The following is an 18,969-nucleotide window of genomic DNA, read 5'->3' on the forward strand; positions in this document are numbered from 1 at the left end:
CCTGCTATGGGCGCCTTCGGACGTCAGGTAGTGGTGATACAACACACACACTATGATGAGGAGCAACCTTTGATGGATTGCTGCTATGCTGACTGAAACTAATATATACTTATGCTGAAGTGATAACTAGTTATGGTGAGTAGAGTGGATGAGGATCCACTTGACCTATGATGATGAGAAAGCATGGTTATATACCTCTACTCAGCATCGCCAGCGATGCTGCTCCTGCTCTCTCTCTCCAGAGAGTACCTTCTTCATCAAGTACTGCTCAGGGGCCTCTCCTGCTTGGCACCCCTGTGCCTCTTGAGCTGTGTCGACTCCTTCGACACTGCTCCTCCTCCTCATGACCTGGTGTCAACTCCTTCGACACTGCTCCTCCTCCTCATGACCTGATGTCAACTCCTTCGACACTGCTCCTCCTCCTCATGACCTGATGTCGACTCCTTCGACACTGCTCCTCCTCCTCATGACCTGGTGTCGACTCCTTCGACACTGCTCCTCCTCCTTTGATCAGTGACAGTTCCTTTGGCTCTTGTCTCTCGAGCCCCTGAGTGGTAACCATCTGCATGCTCCTTGAGCTTGGTCCTCTTCATGGCTGTGCCTGCTCCTTGAGCTTGGTCCTCCTCGTGGCTGTGCTTGGCCCTCCTTTGCATGTGAGTCCATAGGAGTCCATGGTCTCCATGGAGACTGCACTACGACCATGCTCTCTACTGATCTCGACTAGATCTTCGATACCTGTGCTCCTTCCATATGAACCCGTGACCCTCCTGCTTCTTGAGCATCCAGGCCCATGACAGAGGAGCAGTGTCGAAGGAGTTGACACCAGGTCATGAGGAGGAGGAGCAGTGTCGAAGGAGTCGACACAGCTCAAGAGGCACAGGGGTGCCAAGCAGGAGAGGCCCCTAAGCAGTACTCGATGAAGAAGGTACTCTCTGGAGAGAGAGCAGGAGCAGCATCGCTGGCGATGCTGAGAAGAGGTATATAACCATGCTTTCTCATCATCATAGGTCGAGTGGATCCTCATCCACTCTACTCACCATAACTAGTTATCACTTCAGCATAAGTATATATTAGTTTCAGTCAGCATAGCAGCAATCCATCAAAGGTTGCTCCTCATCATAGTGTGTGTGTTGTATCACCACTACCTGACATCCGAAGGTGCCCATAGCAGGTTAGCAGTCTGGATCAAGATAGAACCGAAGGCAGTAGTCCACTGCGGTCCGGGGATCACTTCAAGCATCAAGTCAACACACTGGACACTTGTGTTGACGCCACCAACCTTATCACCAACACCATCAACCTCATTATCATCGACATCACCAATCTCATCACCAACACCATCAACCTCATCATCATCAACACTCACACCAGACCTTGGAGTCATCATAACATTGATATTGATCGTGCCGAGCTACCCCTGAACGGAGTGTCCACAGAGGTCAGCCGAAACCTACGATAGTATATACAATGAACGCCACCTGCTGTCACTGCACAACTTGATAGTCACCGAGTATCTCGACAGACCGACCTGGGTTTCAGGCGCGAGACCCCTGACATTAAAGTGGATCGTTCAAGCAGCTCCTCACAATCACCATGACAGACCCAGACCTCAACAATAAGCTCGACAGACTACTCACTCTATTGGAAGCACAGCTAGAGCTTACCAGACAGGGTCATCGAGAGGAACGATTACAACGAGCTCAACTGAGCAGGGAGGAGACAATGGACCTCTCTCACTCAGAAGACCAAGCAGGAGGAGGAGATGAGTCTATGATAGGAGACCCACATACTCCTACTCCAGCTCCACAACCAAGACGATCAGTCTCATTCAACCTGGATGAGCAGGAGGACATCAACTATGAGAAGTATGCTTCACCTACTGGGCCAAGATATGTCAAGACTAAGGTGGACCCCTACAGCAGGACTAGGACGGACCCTTACCCCCTGGACCATGAGGAGGACACCAGCATCATGGCAGAGCTTAACTGGTCAAAGCCCATTGCCACCCCCTTCCCAAAGTTCAATCCCCGAGACATGGAGATCTTCATTCTAGAAGCCGAAGCATGGTTTAAGTTCAACCAGGTGTATGAGCAGTCTAGGATGATCAACCACATGGGTGCTCAACTTGAAGGGACAGCAAGAGAGTGGTGGACCTCCAAGCTCTGTATTGATAGAGCTAGAGAAGGAAGGTTGTTCAATGATTGGCACTACTTCACAGAGCAACTGTCAGAACAGTTCAACCCACACAATGCTAGGATGGAGGCATACAACAAGCTGTTGGCTCTCAGACTCACAAGTGATGCTCCTGGTGCTGCCACACGTCATGTAGAGCGGTTCAGAGACTTGGAGGGACAGGTCAACCTAGATGACAACGAGCTAGTGATTGATCTCTTCAGAGGAAGTCTCACTCGCAGCATACAGGAGAAGTTCGAGAGGAATCCACCTGGGAAGAGATGGGAGTGGTACCGAGAGGTTGAGGAGATCGATCGACAGAGGATGCTACTACAGCAGTCCTCGGCTAGACACTCACTCCCAAATGCCACGTCACCTCCACTAAGAACTGGGTCTTGGCCAAATCAAAGTTCGATCCCCATCCGACAACCCACTCAACCTTATCCATCTCGATCACCATTACAAGCAACTACACAAGCAACTATACAAAACCTAAACCGACCCCTTCCTCATCATCCCACCCAACCCTCGAAGCAAGGAAGCCCTGCTCCATCAGGTATCAACACCTGTCATGTATGCAAGGGTATCGGCCATTGGGCCAGAGACTGCCCCAGCAGGAGGGTAGACCCTCTTAGCTCTCGACCCATGGGACCAAAGGTTATGGTCACCACAGCAGACCCCTTCGAGGAGGCCACCGACTCAGGAGATGGCCACACAGGCAGTACTGAGATGGGTGACCCCGAGGCCATGGACCTCAGCTCATACCAGCAACCCATGGACCTTGACCATGAGGAGGAGGAGCATGATGATGATGACAATGAGGGAAACGTCAGTGGGGTGATGCACTGATGGCATGCATTGCTCTACAAACCTCCTTGCCATCACTCTGTATATATCAAGATTGTCAAGTATGTTTCTCTACCAGTAGAGGCAAAGCAGTACTGGAGCTCTCTGGAATGGTTCAAGACCATCCTGCTCAGATACTAGCTGATACTGGTGCTGGTTTGTCCATAGTCTCAGATTCTTTCATTAGTAAGTACCAAATACCCACAAAACCCATAAAAACAAGATCGATCCATGGTGTCACCAGGCACCAACTCTCCATCAATAGTTCTGCGAGCATGCAGGTATCTATTGGTACACACAATCTGGGTGTGGTCGAAGCTTCAGTGGCCGACACTGCGGACTATGACCTCATCCTGGGGTTCACTGAGCTACGGAGGCTCAAACCCACCATACAATGGGATACGGGCCAGCTGGAGTTCAAGACTCAGGAGCAGGACCGACCCCCTAGGAGACCCCCTGAAGCAGCAAGAGCAGGGGACCTAACCATGAGGAGACCAACCCTTCATGGTAACGAGTTTGTCTCAGCAGAGCGCATACTACGAGCAGCTCTGGAAGATGGACCCATAGGATTCATGCTGTTGGAGGAGCCACCATCATCACTCCCAGCCTTTGGTTTTGTACCTACAGGCACAGACAAAGGAGTCGAGATGGAGGTGGAGGTAGACAAGGTGGTGATGGCTGCAGACATACCAAAGCCATACCAACACCTGCAAGATGTGTTTGATGAGGTGGAAGCAGACAAGCTGCCCCATCATACCGAGCATGATCTCCACCTCAAGTTGATAGAAGGAGGTAAGCCACCTCAAGGGCCCCTATACCTTAAGGGACCCAAGGAGATGTCCGAGTTGAGGAGGTACTTGGATGAGAACCTCGAGAAGGGGTTCATAAGACCATCGAAGAGCCCAGCACAATCACCAGTGCTCTTCGTACCAAAGAAGGATGGAGGTCTCAGACTCTGTGTGGACTACAGAGGTCTCAACGAGATCACTGTCAAGAACAGGGCACCATTGCCCCTCATCAAGGAGCAGCTGTTCTTACTCAGGAAGGCAAGGATCTATACCAAGCTAGACCTTAGAGCAGCATACAACCTCATCCGGATTGCTAAAGGAGATGAATGGAAGACAGCTTTTGGCACTCAGTTGGGACTCTATGAGTACCTAGTGATGCCCTTTGGCCTAGCCAATGCTCTGGCTCACTTCCAGTCATTCATCAATGACATCTTCCGAGACATCATTGGGATATATGTGGTAGTATACCTAGATGACTTCCTGATCTTCAGTGACACTGAAGAAGCACATGTGAAGCATGTCACTGAGGTCCTCACTCGCTTAAGGAGCAACAGGCTCTTTGCTAAGCTGTCGAAGTGTGAGTTCCACACCAAGACAGTCGAGTTCCTGGGGTACATCATCAAGCCAACGGGCATAGAGATGGACCCAGAAAAGGTGCGCACTGTCAAGGAGTGGCCAATGCCGGAGTCAATCCATGACATCCAGAGGTTCCTGGGTTTTGCCAACTTCTATCGAAGGTTCATAGCCCACTTTGCTCGCATAGCCAAGCCCTTGACAGCACTGGTAAAGCCTATAGAATGGTTCAAGAAGTTCGAACTACCAGAGGAGGCCCAACAGGCCTTCCACAAGCTCATCCAGGCCTTCACATCAGCAGGAGTGCTTCAGCATTTCGACTACCACCTTCCAACAAGGTTGGAGACTGATGCAAGTGACTTTGCTATAGCAGGAGTACTCAAGCAGGAGCATGAAGGACGATGGCATCCAGTGACCTTCTACTCTAGGAAGATGTCTTCTGCTGAGAAGAACTATGAAATCCATGACAAGGAGCTCCTAGCTGTGGTCGCCTGCCTTACTCAGTGGCGACACATGCTAGCTGGACTACCCAGTCAACTGGTCATCCTCACTGACCATGAAGCCCTCAAGTATTTCAAGTCACAGAGACGCATCACAGGTCGACAGGCTCGATGGGCCATACTACTAGCAGACTTCGACTTCATATTGCAGTATCGACCAGGAGACAAAGGTGGTGAACCCGATGCTCTCACCAGAAGGACAGACATGCAACCAGCTGGTGAAGAGCAGGATCACAATGTGAGGCAACTACTGCCTCCTCGAGTGTTCAAGGAGACAGCAGACCATGACTCGACCCTAGTGGCCCCTATGCTCTCGATGGAGTCCATAGCATCAAAAGGTCTCAAAGACCTGGTCAAGATCTTCCAGCCCTTAGACCAAGAGCTACAGGAGATACATAGGAAGAAGCCCTTCGAACTCAAGGACGACCTATGGTACAGTGGAGGAAGGTTGGTTATCCCCAAAGTAACCATGCCAGGGAGGACCAACAACTGACACTCAAGGAGTGCCAAAGAGGTAGATGGACAGTCCCTCTCTGTAGAACATCTGCGATTCATGGTGATGACCCAATGCCATGATGGTATCACTGCTGGACATGTGGGAAGAGATGCTACCATCAAGGCAGCTCAACGACATTACTGGTGGCCAAACATGACAGCTTGGATTGCAGACTATGTAGCAAGTTGTCCTGTATGTGCTAGGTACAAAGCTCCTCATCATCGTCCATATGGTTTGCTACAGCCACTAGCAACACCAGACAGGCCCTGGGGCTCCATATCCCTCGACTTCATTGAAGGACTACCACCATCGAAGAAGTATGACTCCAAGACTTATGACTCTATCTTAGTCATTGTCGACAGGTTGACCAAGTTTGCCATACTAGCTCCAACCCATAAGACAGTCACGGCCAAACAGACTGCAGTGTTGCTATATGGACACATGGTTAGACTCTTCGGATACCCAGATCACATGGTCTCAGACCGAGGCAGGCAGTTCATATCAGGAGCATGGAAGGCATTTGCAGAGCAAATGGGTGTGAAGCACTCACTTAGCACGGCTTACCATCCTCAAACTGATGGTCAGACAGAGAGGGTCAATCAGGTCATAGAGCAATACCTCAGGATGTACTGTAACTATGAGCAGAATGACTGGGCCGACCTGCTGGACACTGCAGCCTTTGTATACAACAACACGGTCCACAACAGCATTGGTGTCTCACCATTCTTTGCATGCTATGGATGGAACCCCAAAGCTCATCCTGACATCCCTCAACGACTAGGAGTCAATGATCCAGGTTGCTTCGAGTACCTCATGGATGGAAAGGAGCGTTGCAAGTACCTCCAGGAGCAGATCAGAGAGGCACAACGGAGATCAGTAGACCAGTATAACAGGAAGCACAAGGACATTGAGTTTAAGGTGGGTGATATGGTCTATATCAACCGTCGAAACTGGAAGACACGGAGACCCACACCCAAGTTAGATACCCGGTTTGCAGGACCCTACCCAGTTCAGGAATGGGTAGGACGCCGAGCTTATCGAATCACATTGCCAGCAAACCTTAGGGTGCATGATGTGTTCCATGTCTCCATGCTCGAGCCAGCAAGAACAAGTTCTCTTCCTCAACGTGCTGAACAGCCCACCATACCATCACTTCCAGATGAGGACCTCGACTTTGAAGTCGAAGCACTCATCGACAAGCATTCACACAATGGGACTACAGAGTACAAAGTGTTGTGGAGAGGGTACTCAGAAGAAGCTGCTTCATGGGAACCAGTAGAGAACCTCAACTGCCCCGACCTCATCCAGGAGTATGAGGTGTCGGAGGGGGGACGAGTGAGTAGACAAAGTAGAGAAAGGAGGAGAGAACAGGAGGAGTAGAGAGAGGAAGAGAGAACAGGAGGAGTAGAGAGAGGAAGAGGAAGGAGGATGACGTTGAGAGAAGGAGGAAGGATGATGTTAGCGATGTTGTCGAGGAGGAGGAGGAGGAGGAGGAGGAGTCAGCATGAACCAGACCAGAGCATGCCTCGATGGAGCTCGGCTCTTAAGAGGGGGGTAGTGTCATGGGCCTGGATGCTCAAGAAGCAGGAGGGTCACTGGTTCATATGGAAGGAGCACAGGTATCGAAGATCTAGTCGATACCAGTAGAGAGCATGGTCGTAGTGCAGTCTCCATGGAGACCATGGACTCCTATGGACTCACATGCAAAGGAGAACCGAGCCACATGCGAGGAGGGCCAGGCACAGCCACGAAGAGGACCAAGCTCAGATGGTTACCACTCAGGGGCTCGAGAGACAAGAGTCATAGGACACTGGCAAGCAGGTCCTGAGGAAGAGGAGCAGTGTCGAGGGAGTCGACACCAGGTCATGAGGAGGAGGAGCAGTGTCGAGGGAGTCGACACCAGGTCATGAGGAGGAGGAGCAGTGTCAAAGGAGTCGACACCACTCAAGAGGCACAGGGGCGCCAAGCAGGAGAGGCCCCTGAGCAGTACTCGATGAAGAAGGTACTCTCTGGAGAGAGAGCAGGAGCAGCATCACTGGCAATGCTGTGAAGAGGTATATAACCATGCTTTCTCATCATCATAGGTCAAGTGGATCCTCATCCACTCTACTCACCATAACTAGTTATCACTTCAGCATAAGTATATATTAGTTTCAGTCAGCATAGCAGCAATCTATCAAGGTTGCTCCTCATCGTAGTGTGTGTGTTGTATCACCACTACCTGACATCTGAAGGCGCCCATAGCAGGTTAGCAGTCCAGATCAAGATAGAACTGAAGGCAGTAGTCCACTGCGGTCCGGGGATCACTTCAAGCATCAAGTCAACACACTGGACACTCGTGTTGATGCCACCAACCTTATCACCAACACCATCAACCTCATTATCATCAACACTCACCAACCTTATCACCAATGTCATCAACCTCATCATCATCAACACTCACACCAGACCTTGGTGTCATCATAACCGAAGCATTGATATTGATCATGCCGAGCTACCCCTGAACGGAGTGTCCACAGAGGTCAGCCGAAACCTACGATAGTATACAACGAACGCCACCTGCTGTCACTGCACAACTTGATAGTCACCGATACCGAGACAATAGCTGTCGCACAGTTTGATAGTCACCGAGTATCTCGACAGACCGACCTGGGTTTCAGGCGCGAGACCCCTGACATTGGCGTGCATGGTGTTGGAGGTCGACTTGACCTCGTATCGGCGGCGTCAGCCGATATCGCCGATATAGGGGTCAAGGGGACAGACCTCCTCATGATGCATCCCTGCATTATGATAGGGGTTGAGGAGCTTGGGACTCCTCAACCAGCATGCCTCACTTGGTTCCAGCAAACATAAATAGTCACACTTGTTTACTGTAGGTAGTCATGTCAATACACCATCTTCCCGTTGTCTGTAAACCTAAAACCAGTCTGTTCAAACCACGGCTACTCAAGGCGACGCTCCCCTCAATACCCCGTGGCTTGAGAACTAAGGAAAGACCGGCTACAAAGGCAGGGAAGATAGGTTCGAGAATGCTAAAAGAGCTTATTAAGGGAAAGGCGATGGTAAAGGTGACCGACACAAGGTGACTAAGAGAAAGATGCACGATGGGCTTTGTGAGAGTATGCTGTGAAGTGAGCTCAAATAGCAGCCCAGAGGCTGGTGAACTTTCTCACGATTTGTGGCAACAATAGCTGCTAGAATGAGAACTCACAGCACGATCAGTGGCATCCTTTACGCCGAGATCGAGAGCGTGGGATGTAGAGCAAGCCTCCTGCACTTCTAGTCCACACATGTCCATCTTTCGAGGCCTAGCCTCGAATGGTCACAGGAGTGACGATCCTATCAATCTCAAACCTCCTCAATAGCTCTTCCCTTGTCGTTCTGGCTGCACGGTTGAGAGTATCCCAGAAGTCTCGACTATGTCCTTCCGGAATACCCTCCTTCACCTCAGCGTATCCAATAGGAGACAGTACCCCGCCTGGATAAGCCTGCAGAAACAGTACGCCTTTCTGTGTAGGTGCATCAGGCCCACGCCGCACGACCCATGGAGAAATGACAAAGGTCCAGCCTCTTCTGTACTTTATCAGCACGACGTAACGAGAAGCAGGATTTTCGATATGATTGATCACTGCTTGACGCTGGCCTTCCTCGTAGCCGTAGATAGGGGAGAGATGACTCGAGGGAAGACTGAAGACGTGTTCGGCGATGCCTGCGGCACTGCTAGCTTTACTCGTCTCGGCCATGTGAAATTCGAGGTCTGTGCCTGGGTAGAAGATACCTTGGTGTGGCAACGGATTCTGTGGGTGTGCCGTTCGACAGCAAATGGCTGAAAAGAAGAAGATTGAAGCGGTAGACAGATGTACCTTCATGTTGGGCTGAAGAGTGGAGAGAAGCGAGCCGAAAGTAGCAGACCAACCGTTCCTCAGCGACCATATATGTATGTAACTTCGGTGTGGCCGCCTATCGGGGATCTTGTTCGGTTCTGCACCGAGCTGACCATACGTTGAAGTGGAAAGGCAAAAGCTATTGTCAGGCCTCGCTTCCTCTGACATAGTGGATCAGCTGTTCACTCGATCTCGACTAGATCGACATCTCTGTTCTCACGGACAGGCTCAAGCTCAAAGGGCTCGGAGGCCTTCACATGACCTCCCTCATCATGAAGTCACGAGCACAGATGACAAGCAACCACAGCGGCTGATTTGATGGCGGGCAAATAGCTGGTCGAGCTTCATCTTGATAGGCAAGGAAAGCCGATAACACTACGTTTGACTCGGAAATCCTTACGCTCGCTAGCTGCAGAACCGGATCCGGTCTAGCCGTCCTTCTTGGCGCTTGTCCTTTTAGGAGGTCTATGCTTGTATCGGGTCGTATCAGGCCGGTTAGCGGGATTTCTGATGTTGGTATTAGGCCGGATGCCTCGGGCTATCCGATGTGTTCGTATCAGGAGGAGATAGAGGCCTAAGCTCTATCACTGCGCAACCCCTTGCACTGCCTCGTCGTGTTTCAGCCTCTTCTTTCGCTCCAACAAGTTACTGTATCGTCCACAGGGTATACGTATAGAAGCATCAGACTTAGTTAATTTGTTGTCTGTACATACCGTTCGTCGCCATACGTAATATGTTGACACGAATGACAGACTCGAATGGTAGGACGCGGTTGTATTACGTATGTCGACGGTGAAGGGTATGTACAAACAGATGGATTGGGGTGCTAACGGGGTGAAGGAGGGGGTATCGACTCACACCGGGAGTCCGATGAATGGTCTTTCACGGGACGGCCGACGAAGGTTCGCACGATGATAAGCTTCATCGGGTCCTCCGTCGAGTAGTCCCCGTTGAAGTGATCGGCGTACCCGACAGGACGGCCGACAACTCTTCTCACGATGATAAGACTTGTCGGGCTCTCCGTCGGGTGGTCTCCGACGATCAGATCGGCGCATCCGACGAGGCGGTCGACAAGTCTCCTTCAGATGATAGCCTCCGTCGATACTCCTCTTCTTCAGGGTGGCAAAAGTCCCTCAGAGAGGACGGACCTCTCCTTGAGGGCCCTCATGCCCCTCATGCTTCAGACCTCTTTCCTATCTTTGTGTCAGTGTCAAGGTGTATATATAGAGTGCTTGAAGTTGGCTAGTTTGTTTGTGTTGTCATCCATCCTATTGTACTTACCCACCAACGTCGAGTGCTCAATACAACCGTGTCCTTCCACAGTCCACTAGCCTTCCAACACGGGGAACAAACTAACTGAACGTGGTGTTTTTATACGTCTTACCCTGTGAATGATTCAGTAACATGCTGAGGCGAAAGATGAGTCTGAAACATGCCGAGGCAGTGCAAGAGAACCTCAGCCATAGGGCTCATGGCCCTTATCTTTCCCTGATATGGTCGTCGGACACTCCGAGGCCTTCGGCCTGATATGATCATCGGATGGACGGAAGCATTCGGCCTGATACCAACATCGGACAACTCGACGACCAGTTCTGATACAAGTCGGTACAGGCATAGCCCTCCCACATAATAAACCGCGTCCTATCAATCAAGTCTGTCACTCGATCCAACAGTCCTCACGGTCCTGTACGGGCCTGGAACCGGTTGACGATGTATGACTCGCTGAATATCTATCAAGCTCGGTACCTGCTCCTCGACCTCGTTCAATCACATTCCACTGCGCTCCAGCACATTCACTGCTCGATGGCTCTTCAGCCACAGCACCCCCACAAACTCAGGCTCTTCATTTGCTCTCAAGTTGATAGCAAGCACTCCGTTCTTCCCGTTCCTATGTTTCATCAAGCCACTTTTTGGCACAAGATGATTCGTCAGCTGTATGTTTGGGTGGAACACCGATGCAGCCATATGAGTGCTGGGCAAAGCGGGGTGTTCTCCGAGGTAGACGACTCTGGGATTCCAATCTTGACCGTTCTTGAAAAAATGATCGGTAAGAGCGTGGTGACTTCGGAATTGCATGTTCGTAAGGTCGAATGCCAACTCGATTCTAGAAGTGTAGAGGAAGCCACGCAGGCTTAGTTCGTTGACAAAGGGGTCGAGTGATGCAGGAAAGAGCTTCTCTGGGATCCCAGACGGAGTCATTGTGGCAGCAGTCGCCAGTATCTGCAAAACGAGGAGCAAAGATGAGAGGAGGTAAGGTGCACAGCGGCGTAAGAGTGATGTTGTGGCCATGGCGATTGATCGAGAAGGTGAGCCCAACGAAGGCAATCGAGCGCTGCGGGTAAAAGCCTACGACAGCGAGGTTTTATACATCATACCGATTCCAGCCGGGTTGCCCTTGCGGACTAAAACGTCCAAGGAGTTTCTACGTGGCGAATGCGAAAGCGCTCTATTTCCGATGTTCGGCTTAAGTGATCAAAATGAAGTGCTTCCATAGCGAGAATCGGACGCTCTATCGAGACGATGGCGTGAGTACTTGCAAACGGACCAAGGAGGCTGGAACAATGGACGCCACAACGACGTCGCTAGTTATGGCTGTAGGTTAATTCGCTGCCAATGCAAAAGCGAGCGCTGGTACTTATCCCTCCCCGACACGAAGCTTGCGCCGCTGCTCAGTATATATGTTAGAAGGCTGTAGTGTACCGGCTCGAGTTAGTCCGGTCGCCCGGTAAGGTGCCGGCATACCGGCTTAGAGATGCCCGAGGAGGGAGAAGGAAGTTTCCACGCCATAGTTTCCCCGTCGACCTCTGCTCCTCCAGTGTAGATACATAAGAAGCGATACCTGGTCGTTCGCTTCTGTAGACTGTTTCCTAGGGCCTTCAAGTACGTTAGAAGGGAAGTTTGGAATTAAGACGTGAAGGGGGGGGGGGGGCTGCGAACCCCCTCTATATATACCTTACATGTCTGACTGTGTTCTAACTGTGTTCTGCTGAGCGCCCGAGGGGCGCTCCTAAATACAAAGGGAAGCGATAGTGATCAAAGGGAAGCGATAGTGATCAAAGGGTGGTGATAACGAACAAAAGGTAGTGAGGATTCATGCGAGAGAATCAAAGGGTCCATTAGGGCTTCCAGTTGAACAGCGTCGTCGAGATCAATCGGAGGTGCGTCGAAGTCAATGATCACAAGTGTCGATTGCGATAAGGAATCATTTCTAAGTACATGGTGAATCAAGTCTTTATATATGCCTCGATGCCCTTCGCATGCGTGTGTGATACTAGGGGCTGATGGAGCAGGAGCATGAATGAGAAACTAAAGGGGAGGAGGAAAACACCGGCTGCCTGATGACCGGCGTCTTGAGGTTCGGCAGTCGGCCCGGGCACTGCACCAAGTCCGAGTGAGCGAAGTTGGTGATTGGATGTGGGCTCGGCGAAGGCTGCATGCTCCGAGCGATCGCATGCTTCTATGCCGAGGTATCACATGCTTTAACTCTTCCGACGCGTGCTCAGACAGGCCGTCTGGAACAATAAAGCAGATCCATCTGTACATACCGTTTGTCGTCGCCATCCATCGCCATACGTAATCAAGCCGCGTCCTACCATCCAAGTTTGTTACAATCCAACAATATAAAGGTCAAGCATAATGTTGTAATTGATTGCTTTTCATCAGAGCCATACCTATCAACTGTGAAGTAAGACCCCAGCCCGGTTGCAATGCACTGACCCGCTCACTTTCTCCTCACGGGTAGATGATGCAAGACCCTTTCAATTACACCCAAACTCAGATCGCTTTGCAGCTGATCGAATGTCTGTACGGCTTCCCATTTTATCCCTTTCGTCATTTGCCTCTTCGACAGCCAGATAATTCCTGCAAACTCTGGCTCTTCTCTCGATCGAAGCCTCATTGCTAGCAGGCCCTCTCTGTTTTTCCATCTGTGAAACTTGCCGTTCCGCAGTATATCATCAGCCAAGTCTAAGTCTGGGGCAAACGGCTTAACGGCTAGATGTGCTGACGGATCTTTGGGATCCGTGCCAAGGTAGACAATTTGAGGGTTGAAGTCTTGTCCATTTCGATAGATATACTGTGTCAGCAGGTGGTGCTTGGACGATTGCTGAGTCAATTCGGTGATGGCATAAATCGAAGACCGAGAGTCCAGGTTCTGATCCTTTAAAAGCTGATCAAGGAAGGGTTCGAGGGCACTGGACTGTGATCTTGCGGCAGATGTCCCTGCGGTGGTATAACCCTGACCTTCAACGATCTCGGACGTTATGAGGAAGAAGGAGAAAATGCTGAGGAGCGATCCTACTTTCGAGGTCAGAAGCATCTTCTCCTAGCTATGAGGGTCAATCGGAGAGATACATGGACAACTGCAGTATAAGAGTCTGTTCACAGTGAGTAAGATTTTGCACTCTGTAAACAAGCCATTCAACTCTCTCGCTTAGGCAGTTCCGATGCTCATAAACGTGCCCCACTTGATATAGGAGTTAAAGTATATAAAAGCTACACAAAGCGTAGAGACGGTGAAGGTAGTGCTTACGGCCGAGTAAAAGGCCTGAGCATCTGAGCATGGACCACATGTGTCACAACCTACTCAAGACAAATGCTTTGTTATGTTCCACAGTCGATGCGGCTCTCTGCTGCTCTTCTTTTGTATATATAGACTCCTTCTCTCTCCTTGCTCTCTCTCTCTCCCCACCATCATCATCAATCACATGAAAACTTTAACTGGCTCCCAATAGGGGGCTCGAACCCACGACATTCAACATCAATAGTCTGACGATAAGCATAATGCTGCCATCAACATGAGCAGGACAGACAGGAAGGGAGGAGAGAGATGATGATCAAGCAGCCGCAACTGTGGGCAATGGTCAGGAGGAGGGTTGGCTTATGCAGGTGGTCAGGATACTACAGTTGGCAAACCCGGCGCTGACAGCAGAGGAGGCAATTGTACAGGCGATGGGTCTCATCAGCATTAGCAATCAAGCTCCAAGAGGGGAGGCAGAGAAGATTCCCAAGGACATCTCGAGTGCCATTGCACACATAAAGAAACTTAGTGATAACAACTGGCACACCTGGGAGCCCACCTTTATCAACTGTCTGCAACAGGTGCATAATGCAAAGGAAATCTTATATGGCGAAATAGCACCTGGAAGCGAGGGATATGATGAGGACCTGGACAAGGCACTGGTAGGTCTTATCCATGCTTGCTGTGATCACAGCCCGGAAAGCCGCATCAACACATACACTGTCAGGGGTGCGGATGAGGAAGCCCAACTTGGAAGTATGCTTTACACTAAGCTTAGGAAGGCACTAACATTGAATGACACAGTGAAGTGAGCAGGCCTGCAGGACTGCATCCACACTGTACATCTGTACAATCGCGATGTTGTCAGGCTAGGCAAGGAGCTTGACTCCATTTGGAATGATGCTGCATGTCTTGGGAAGCGCCTTGATGAGGACCTAAAGAAATCTATGCTCTACCGTTGCATGGCACAAGATTGGTTCTATGCCAACTCCATTGATGCACTCAAGATGGCCAAACCAGACTGTAAGTATGATGAAGCCTACCACACACTTGCCAAGAAACAGCAGGATGGTGAGATTTCAGGTCATATCAGAGGAGCAGCCAGGGTTGCTACAAGTGCAGAGCAAGGGGGTACTGGTCAGGTGGAGCAGGGGCCCAGGGGCAGGCGCAATCTGCATAATCCCTCAGCTCCTCCAAGATGCTATGCATGTGGGGGACCCAATCATATTGCTCGTAATTGCACAAACACCAACAACCACCCTGCACCAAACATGAGCGAACCTGCTGCTTGTGTGGCACAGGAAGTGAGTCACTAGGAACTCGGGTGCACCTTCCTAGCAATCGACAGGGGGGAGCAATCAGCATACAACACCTGGTTTGTTGATTCAGGTGCAACTCATCATATGGTAAATGATGAGAGAATGCTGCTCACCTCGATGAGCAAGGACAGTCAGATCAGTATGGCAGGGGATGAAAAGCTTCAGGTAAAAGCCATAGGAGATGCCTCCCTTCAGGTCAGTGAGGCTACCATCCAGCTATTGGATGTGCTCTATGTGCCGAAGCTCAATTCTAATTTATTGTCCATACAAGGCTTGATCGAGAATGGTGCACAAGTAATCTTTGATGAGTTTGGGACTACCATAAAGCAGAACGATGGAACCCAAGTGCAATTCAAGAAGAACAGGAGACAAGGCCGCTTCGACGTGCGAGGACAAGCACTGGCTTTGGAGCTGGAGGAGACAATCAATGATGTCCCAGAGGACAACCAGAACACAGGAAACCAAGACAACAACTCAAAGGAAGACAAAGATAGCTACCTCTGGCATGAGAGGTTCAGACACCCAGGATGAGATAAGACAAGGCAAATCCAGGCACACTACCTTGGCACTGATGAGAGAATGGAGCATGAATCAAAGCACTGCAATGCATGCAGTCAAGGAAAACAGACCCGAGTGCAGATGAGCCAATCAGAGTCGAAGAGAGTGGAGGCGCCACTAGAGTTAGTACACAAAGACTTGATGACAGATCTTAAGGGCCATGCCAACTACCACTATGCACTAGTTGCTGTGGACGACTTCTCCTCCCTGATCTACGTGGAACCACTCTGCACTAAGAGTGCTGCACTCCCAGTGCTGAGAAGGTGGATCACCAGGACAGAACAAGCAACAGACAGGAAACTCAAAATGCTCCACAGCAACAATGGAGGAGAGTGGTGCAGCTTAGGAGCTGAAGACTGGCAAACTCAAGAGGGTTTCAAGTGGCAAAAGAGTGTCCCAGGGATCAGTGTCCAGAATGGATGGGCAGAGAGAGCGATCAGATTGGTCCAAGAAAAGATGTGCTCAATGCTCATTGGTCGAGCTTGCCCCAGAGAGTTGTGGCCATATGCAATCACAGCAGCAGCACACATGATGAACCTCACCCCATCAGCCACCAAGACCATCCCCCACAAGGTCTTTTATGGAACCACTGTGCACAAGCTGGCCCAGCAGCTGCGAGTCTTCAGATGCTTGGCATGGGTCCATGTTCAACGGAAGGACCAGCAGGGCAAGTACAGGGCTAGAGCAAAGCCAGCCATCATGATTGGATATGATGACGAGCACAAAGCATGGAAGTTTTGCAACCTGGACCAGCCTGCATCAATTCAATGGAGCAACTCAGCAACGTTCCATGAGGACAAAGGATGGAGTGATCGCCAACAGGAGGCAGTCTGGCCCGTGGTGACCACAGAGGTTGAGGAGGAGGGTGTCATGCCAGCCATAGTGGAGGATCTCCTACCAGCTGTAGATAGCACAGTAGGCGCCACCAACACAGCAGTACTGAACCTGGACCCAACACTTGGGGAAGCAATGAATGGTGAGGACGCCCAGCTCTGGAAGGAGGCAATATGAAAAGAGCTGGAAGGACTTGAGGCAATGGGGACTTGGGAGGTGGTGAATCACCCACCAGGAGTACCACTCGTGGACTCTAAGGTCATGCTTTGGCTAAAGCTCGATGCTGATGGTGTGCCCATAAAGCACAAGGCGCAACTGGTGGCAAGGGGCTTCACACAGAGAGAGGGAATCGACTACCAGGAAACCTTCTCTCTGGTAGCACCCCTTGGAGCAATCAGAGCTATCCTAGCACTAGCAGTACAGAACAACTGGGAGGTGCATGCACTGGATATCACAATGGCCTACTTAAACTCCAGGTTAAAAGAAGTGATCTATATGAAACCACTGGAGGGATCAGGAGTAGCACCTGGACAGGTATACAAAGTGGTCAAGGGCCTGTATGGCCTAAAGCAGTCTGGGCAAGAATGGAACCAGGAGTTCAACAGGTCTTTGCAACGCATGGGATTATTCCAGGTTGAGTGTGCTCCCTGCATCTACACCAAGGGATGGGGCGAAGATATGGCCATTGTGGTCATCTACATCAATGATACATTAGTCATAGCACCACGGCTGGAAACAGTCCTAAAGGTTAAGAAGCAGATCGGTCAGAGATGGAAGATGGAAGATAGTGGCAAGGTCTCTCACTTCCTCGGCATCAAAATCAGTTGAAACCATATGATGTGCACCATGACGATTGGTCAGTCAGGGTACATTGACCAAGTGCTGGCTAAGCACCTGGACAAATGCACCAAGCCAACCATGGTTCCAATGCAGAGCATAGAACCAAAGGCAGTAGTCCACTGCGGTCCGGGGGTCACTTCAAGCATCAAGTCAACACACTGGACACTCATGTTGACGCCACCAACCTTATCACCAACACCATCAACCTCATTATCAGCAACACTCACCAACCTTATCACCAATGTCATCAACCTCATCATCATCAACACTCACACCAGACCTTGGTGTCAACATAACCTATGTATTGATATTGATTGTGCCAAGCTACCCCTGAACGGAGTGTCCACAGAGGTCAGCTGAAACCTACAATAGTATATCCAACAAATGCCACCTGCTGTCACTGTGCAACTTGATAGTCACTGATACCAAGACAATAGCTGTCACACAGTTTGATAGTCACCGAGTATCTCGACAGACCGACCTGGGTTTCGGGCGCGAGACCCTTGACAGATCCCTCTTCGTCAAGTACTGTACAGGGATCTCCAAGGAGGCCCCTCCTCCATATCGAACCTTGTCCCTCCTGTCTTTCCTGAGCTGTGTCAACTTCATCGACACTGCTCCTCCTCTTCATGTCCCTTTTGCCAGTGTCCTATACACAGATCTCCTTCCTTTGACTGGCAATGGTTCTCTTCTACTCCTGTCCTGTGGGCCCCTGAGTGGTAACCAACTGCATGTCACTGAGCTTGGTCCCTCTCGCATGTGAATTGTCATAGAGGATCCACTCGACCTATGATGATGAGAAAGCATGGTTATATACCTCTACTCAGCATCACCAGCGATGCTGCTCCTGCTCTCTCTCCAGAGAGTACCTTCTTCATCGAGTACTGCTCAGGGGCCTCTCCTGCTTGGCACCCCTGTGCCTCTTGAGCTGTGTCGACTCCTTCGACACTGCTCCTCCTCCTCATGACCTGGTGTCAACTCCTTCGACACTGCTCCTCCTCCTCATGACCTGGTGTCGACTCCTTCGACACTGCTCCTCCTCCTTTGACTGGTGACAGTTCCTTTGACTCTTGTCTCTCAAGCCCCTGAGTGGTAACCATCTGCATGCTCCTTGAGCTTGGTCCTCTTCATGGCTGTGCCTGGCCCTCCTCACATATGGGCTCGGTCCTCCTTTGCATGTGAGTCTGTAGGAGTCCATGGTTTCCATGGAGACTGCACTATGACCATGCTCTCTAATGGTATCGACTAGATCTTCGATACCTGTGCTCCTTCCATATGAACCAGTGACCCTCCTGCTTCTTGAGCATTCAGGCCCATGACAAAATGAAAGTATCTATGTGTTCAATTGGTGTCGCCTGCGACACCTATCCCATTCCTCTTGAGGGGCCTTTGTCCCCTGTTTGACACTGTCTCTCCTGCTGGTGTTGATCCCATTGATGCTGCACCCCTACCATCTGCACAGTGTAATGGTTATGCAACACTGCCCTTTTGCCTTCATGCTCCCTTTCCACTTGATGAGGTGTGATGACCCCTTCAACACAGCTCCTCCTCTTTGTTTAACCAATCTGTTCACTGTTTCCTTCTCTCTTCACTGGCAACCACCTTCCTGTCCTTATCTTGTGAATCCCCTTAGCCACCTG

The 18,969-nt window shown here is 50.5% G+C and overlaps 5 protein-coding genes across 5 annotated transcripts; 2 read left to right on the top strand and 3 right to left on the bottom strand.

Moving 5' to 3' along the window:
* Window positions 1-1,593: 1,593 nt before the first annotated feature.
* UHO2_05810 (uncharacterized protein) lies at window positions 1,594-6,755 on the top strand (the record flags this gene model as incomplete). The annotated part of the gene is made up of 4 exons (XM_041558709.1): window positions 1,594-3,000; window positions 3,187-3,204; window positions 3,300-5,326; window positions 5,384-6,755. 4 exons carry the CDS (start codon window positions 1,594-1,596, stop codon window positions 6,753-6,755), a joined length of 4,824 nt encoding a protein of 1,607 aa, XP_041414643.1.
* Window positions 6,756-8,683: 1,928 nt separating this feature from the next.
* UHO2_05811 (uncharacterized protein) lies at window positions 8,684-9,244 on the bottom strand (the record flags this gene model as incomplete). The annotated part of the gene is made up of 1 exon (XM_041558710.1): window positions 8,684-9,244. One exon carries the CDS (start codon window positions 9,242-9,244, stop codon window positions 8,684-8,686), a length of 561 nt encoding a protein of 186 aa, XP_041414644.1.
* A 1,782-nt stretch (window positions 9,245-11,026) lies between these two features.
* UHO2_05812 (uncharacterized protein) lies at window positions 11,027-11,548 on the bottom strand (the record flags this gene model as incomplete). Its single annotated transcript, XM_041558711.1, has 1 exon — window positions 11,027-11,548. The coding sequence occupies one exon, from the start codon at window positions 11,546-11,548 to the stop codon at window positions 11,027-11,029; it is 522 nt and encodes a 173-aa protein (XP_041414645.1).
* A 1,432-nt stretch (window positions 11,549-12,980) lies between these two features.
* Window positions 12,981-13,577, bottom strand: UHO2_05813 (uncharacterized protein; the record flags this gene model as incomplete). Its single annotated transcript, XM_041558712.1, has 1 exon — window positions 12,981-13,577. The coding sequence occupies one exon, from the start codon at window positions 13,575-13,577 to the stop codon at window positions 12,981-12,983; it is 597 nt and encodes a 198-aa protein (XP_041414646.1).
* Window positions 13,578-14,209: 632 nt separating this feature from the next.
* UHO2_05814 (uncharacterized protein) lies at window positions 14,210-17,317 on the top strand (the record flags this gene model as incomplete). The annotated part of the gene is made up of 5 exons (XM_041558713.1): window positions 14,210-14,586; window positions 14,647-15,068; window positions 15,168-15,609; window positions 15,712-16,631; window positions 16,680-17,317. 5 exons carry the CDS (start codon window positions 14,210-14,212, stop codon window positions 17,315-17,317), a joined length of 2,799 nt encoding a protein of 932 aa, XP_041414647.1.
* Window positions 17,318-18,969: the final 1,652 nt, after the last annotated feature.

The sequence above is a fragment of the Ustilago hordei genome, assembly GCF_900519145.1.
Source record: "Ustilago hordei strain Uho2 genome assembly, contig: UHO2_contig_15, whole genome shotgun sequence".
NCBI lineage: Eukaryota > Fungi > Basidiomycota > Ustilaginomycetes > Ustilaginales > Ustilaginaceae > Ustilago > Ustilago hordei.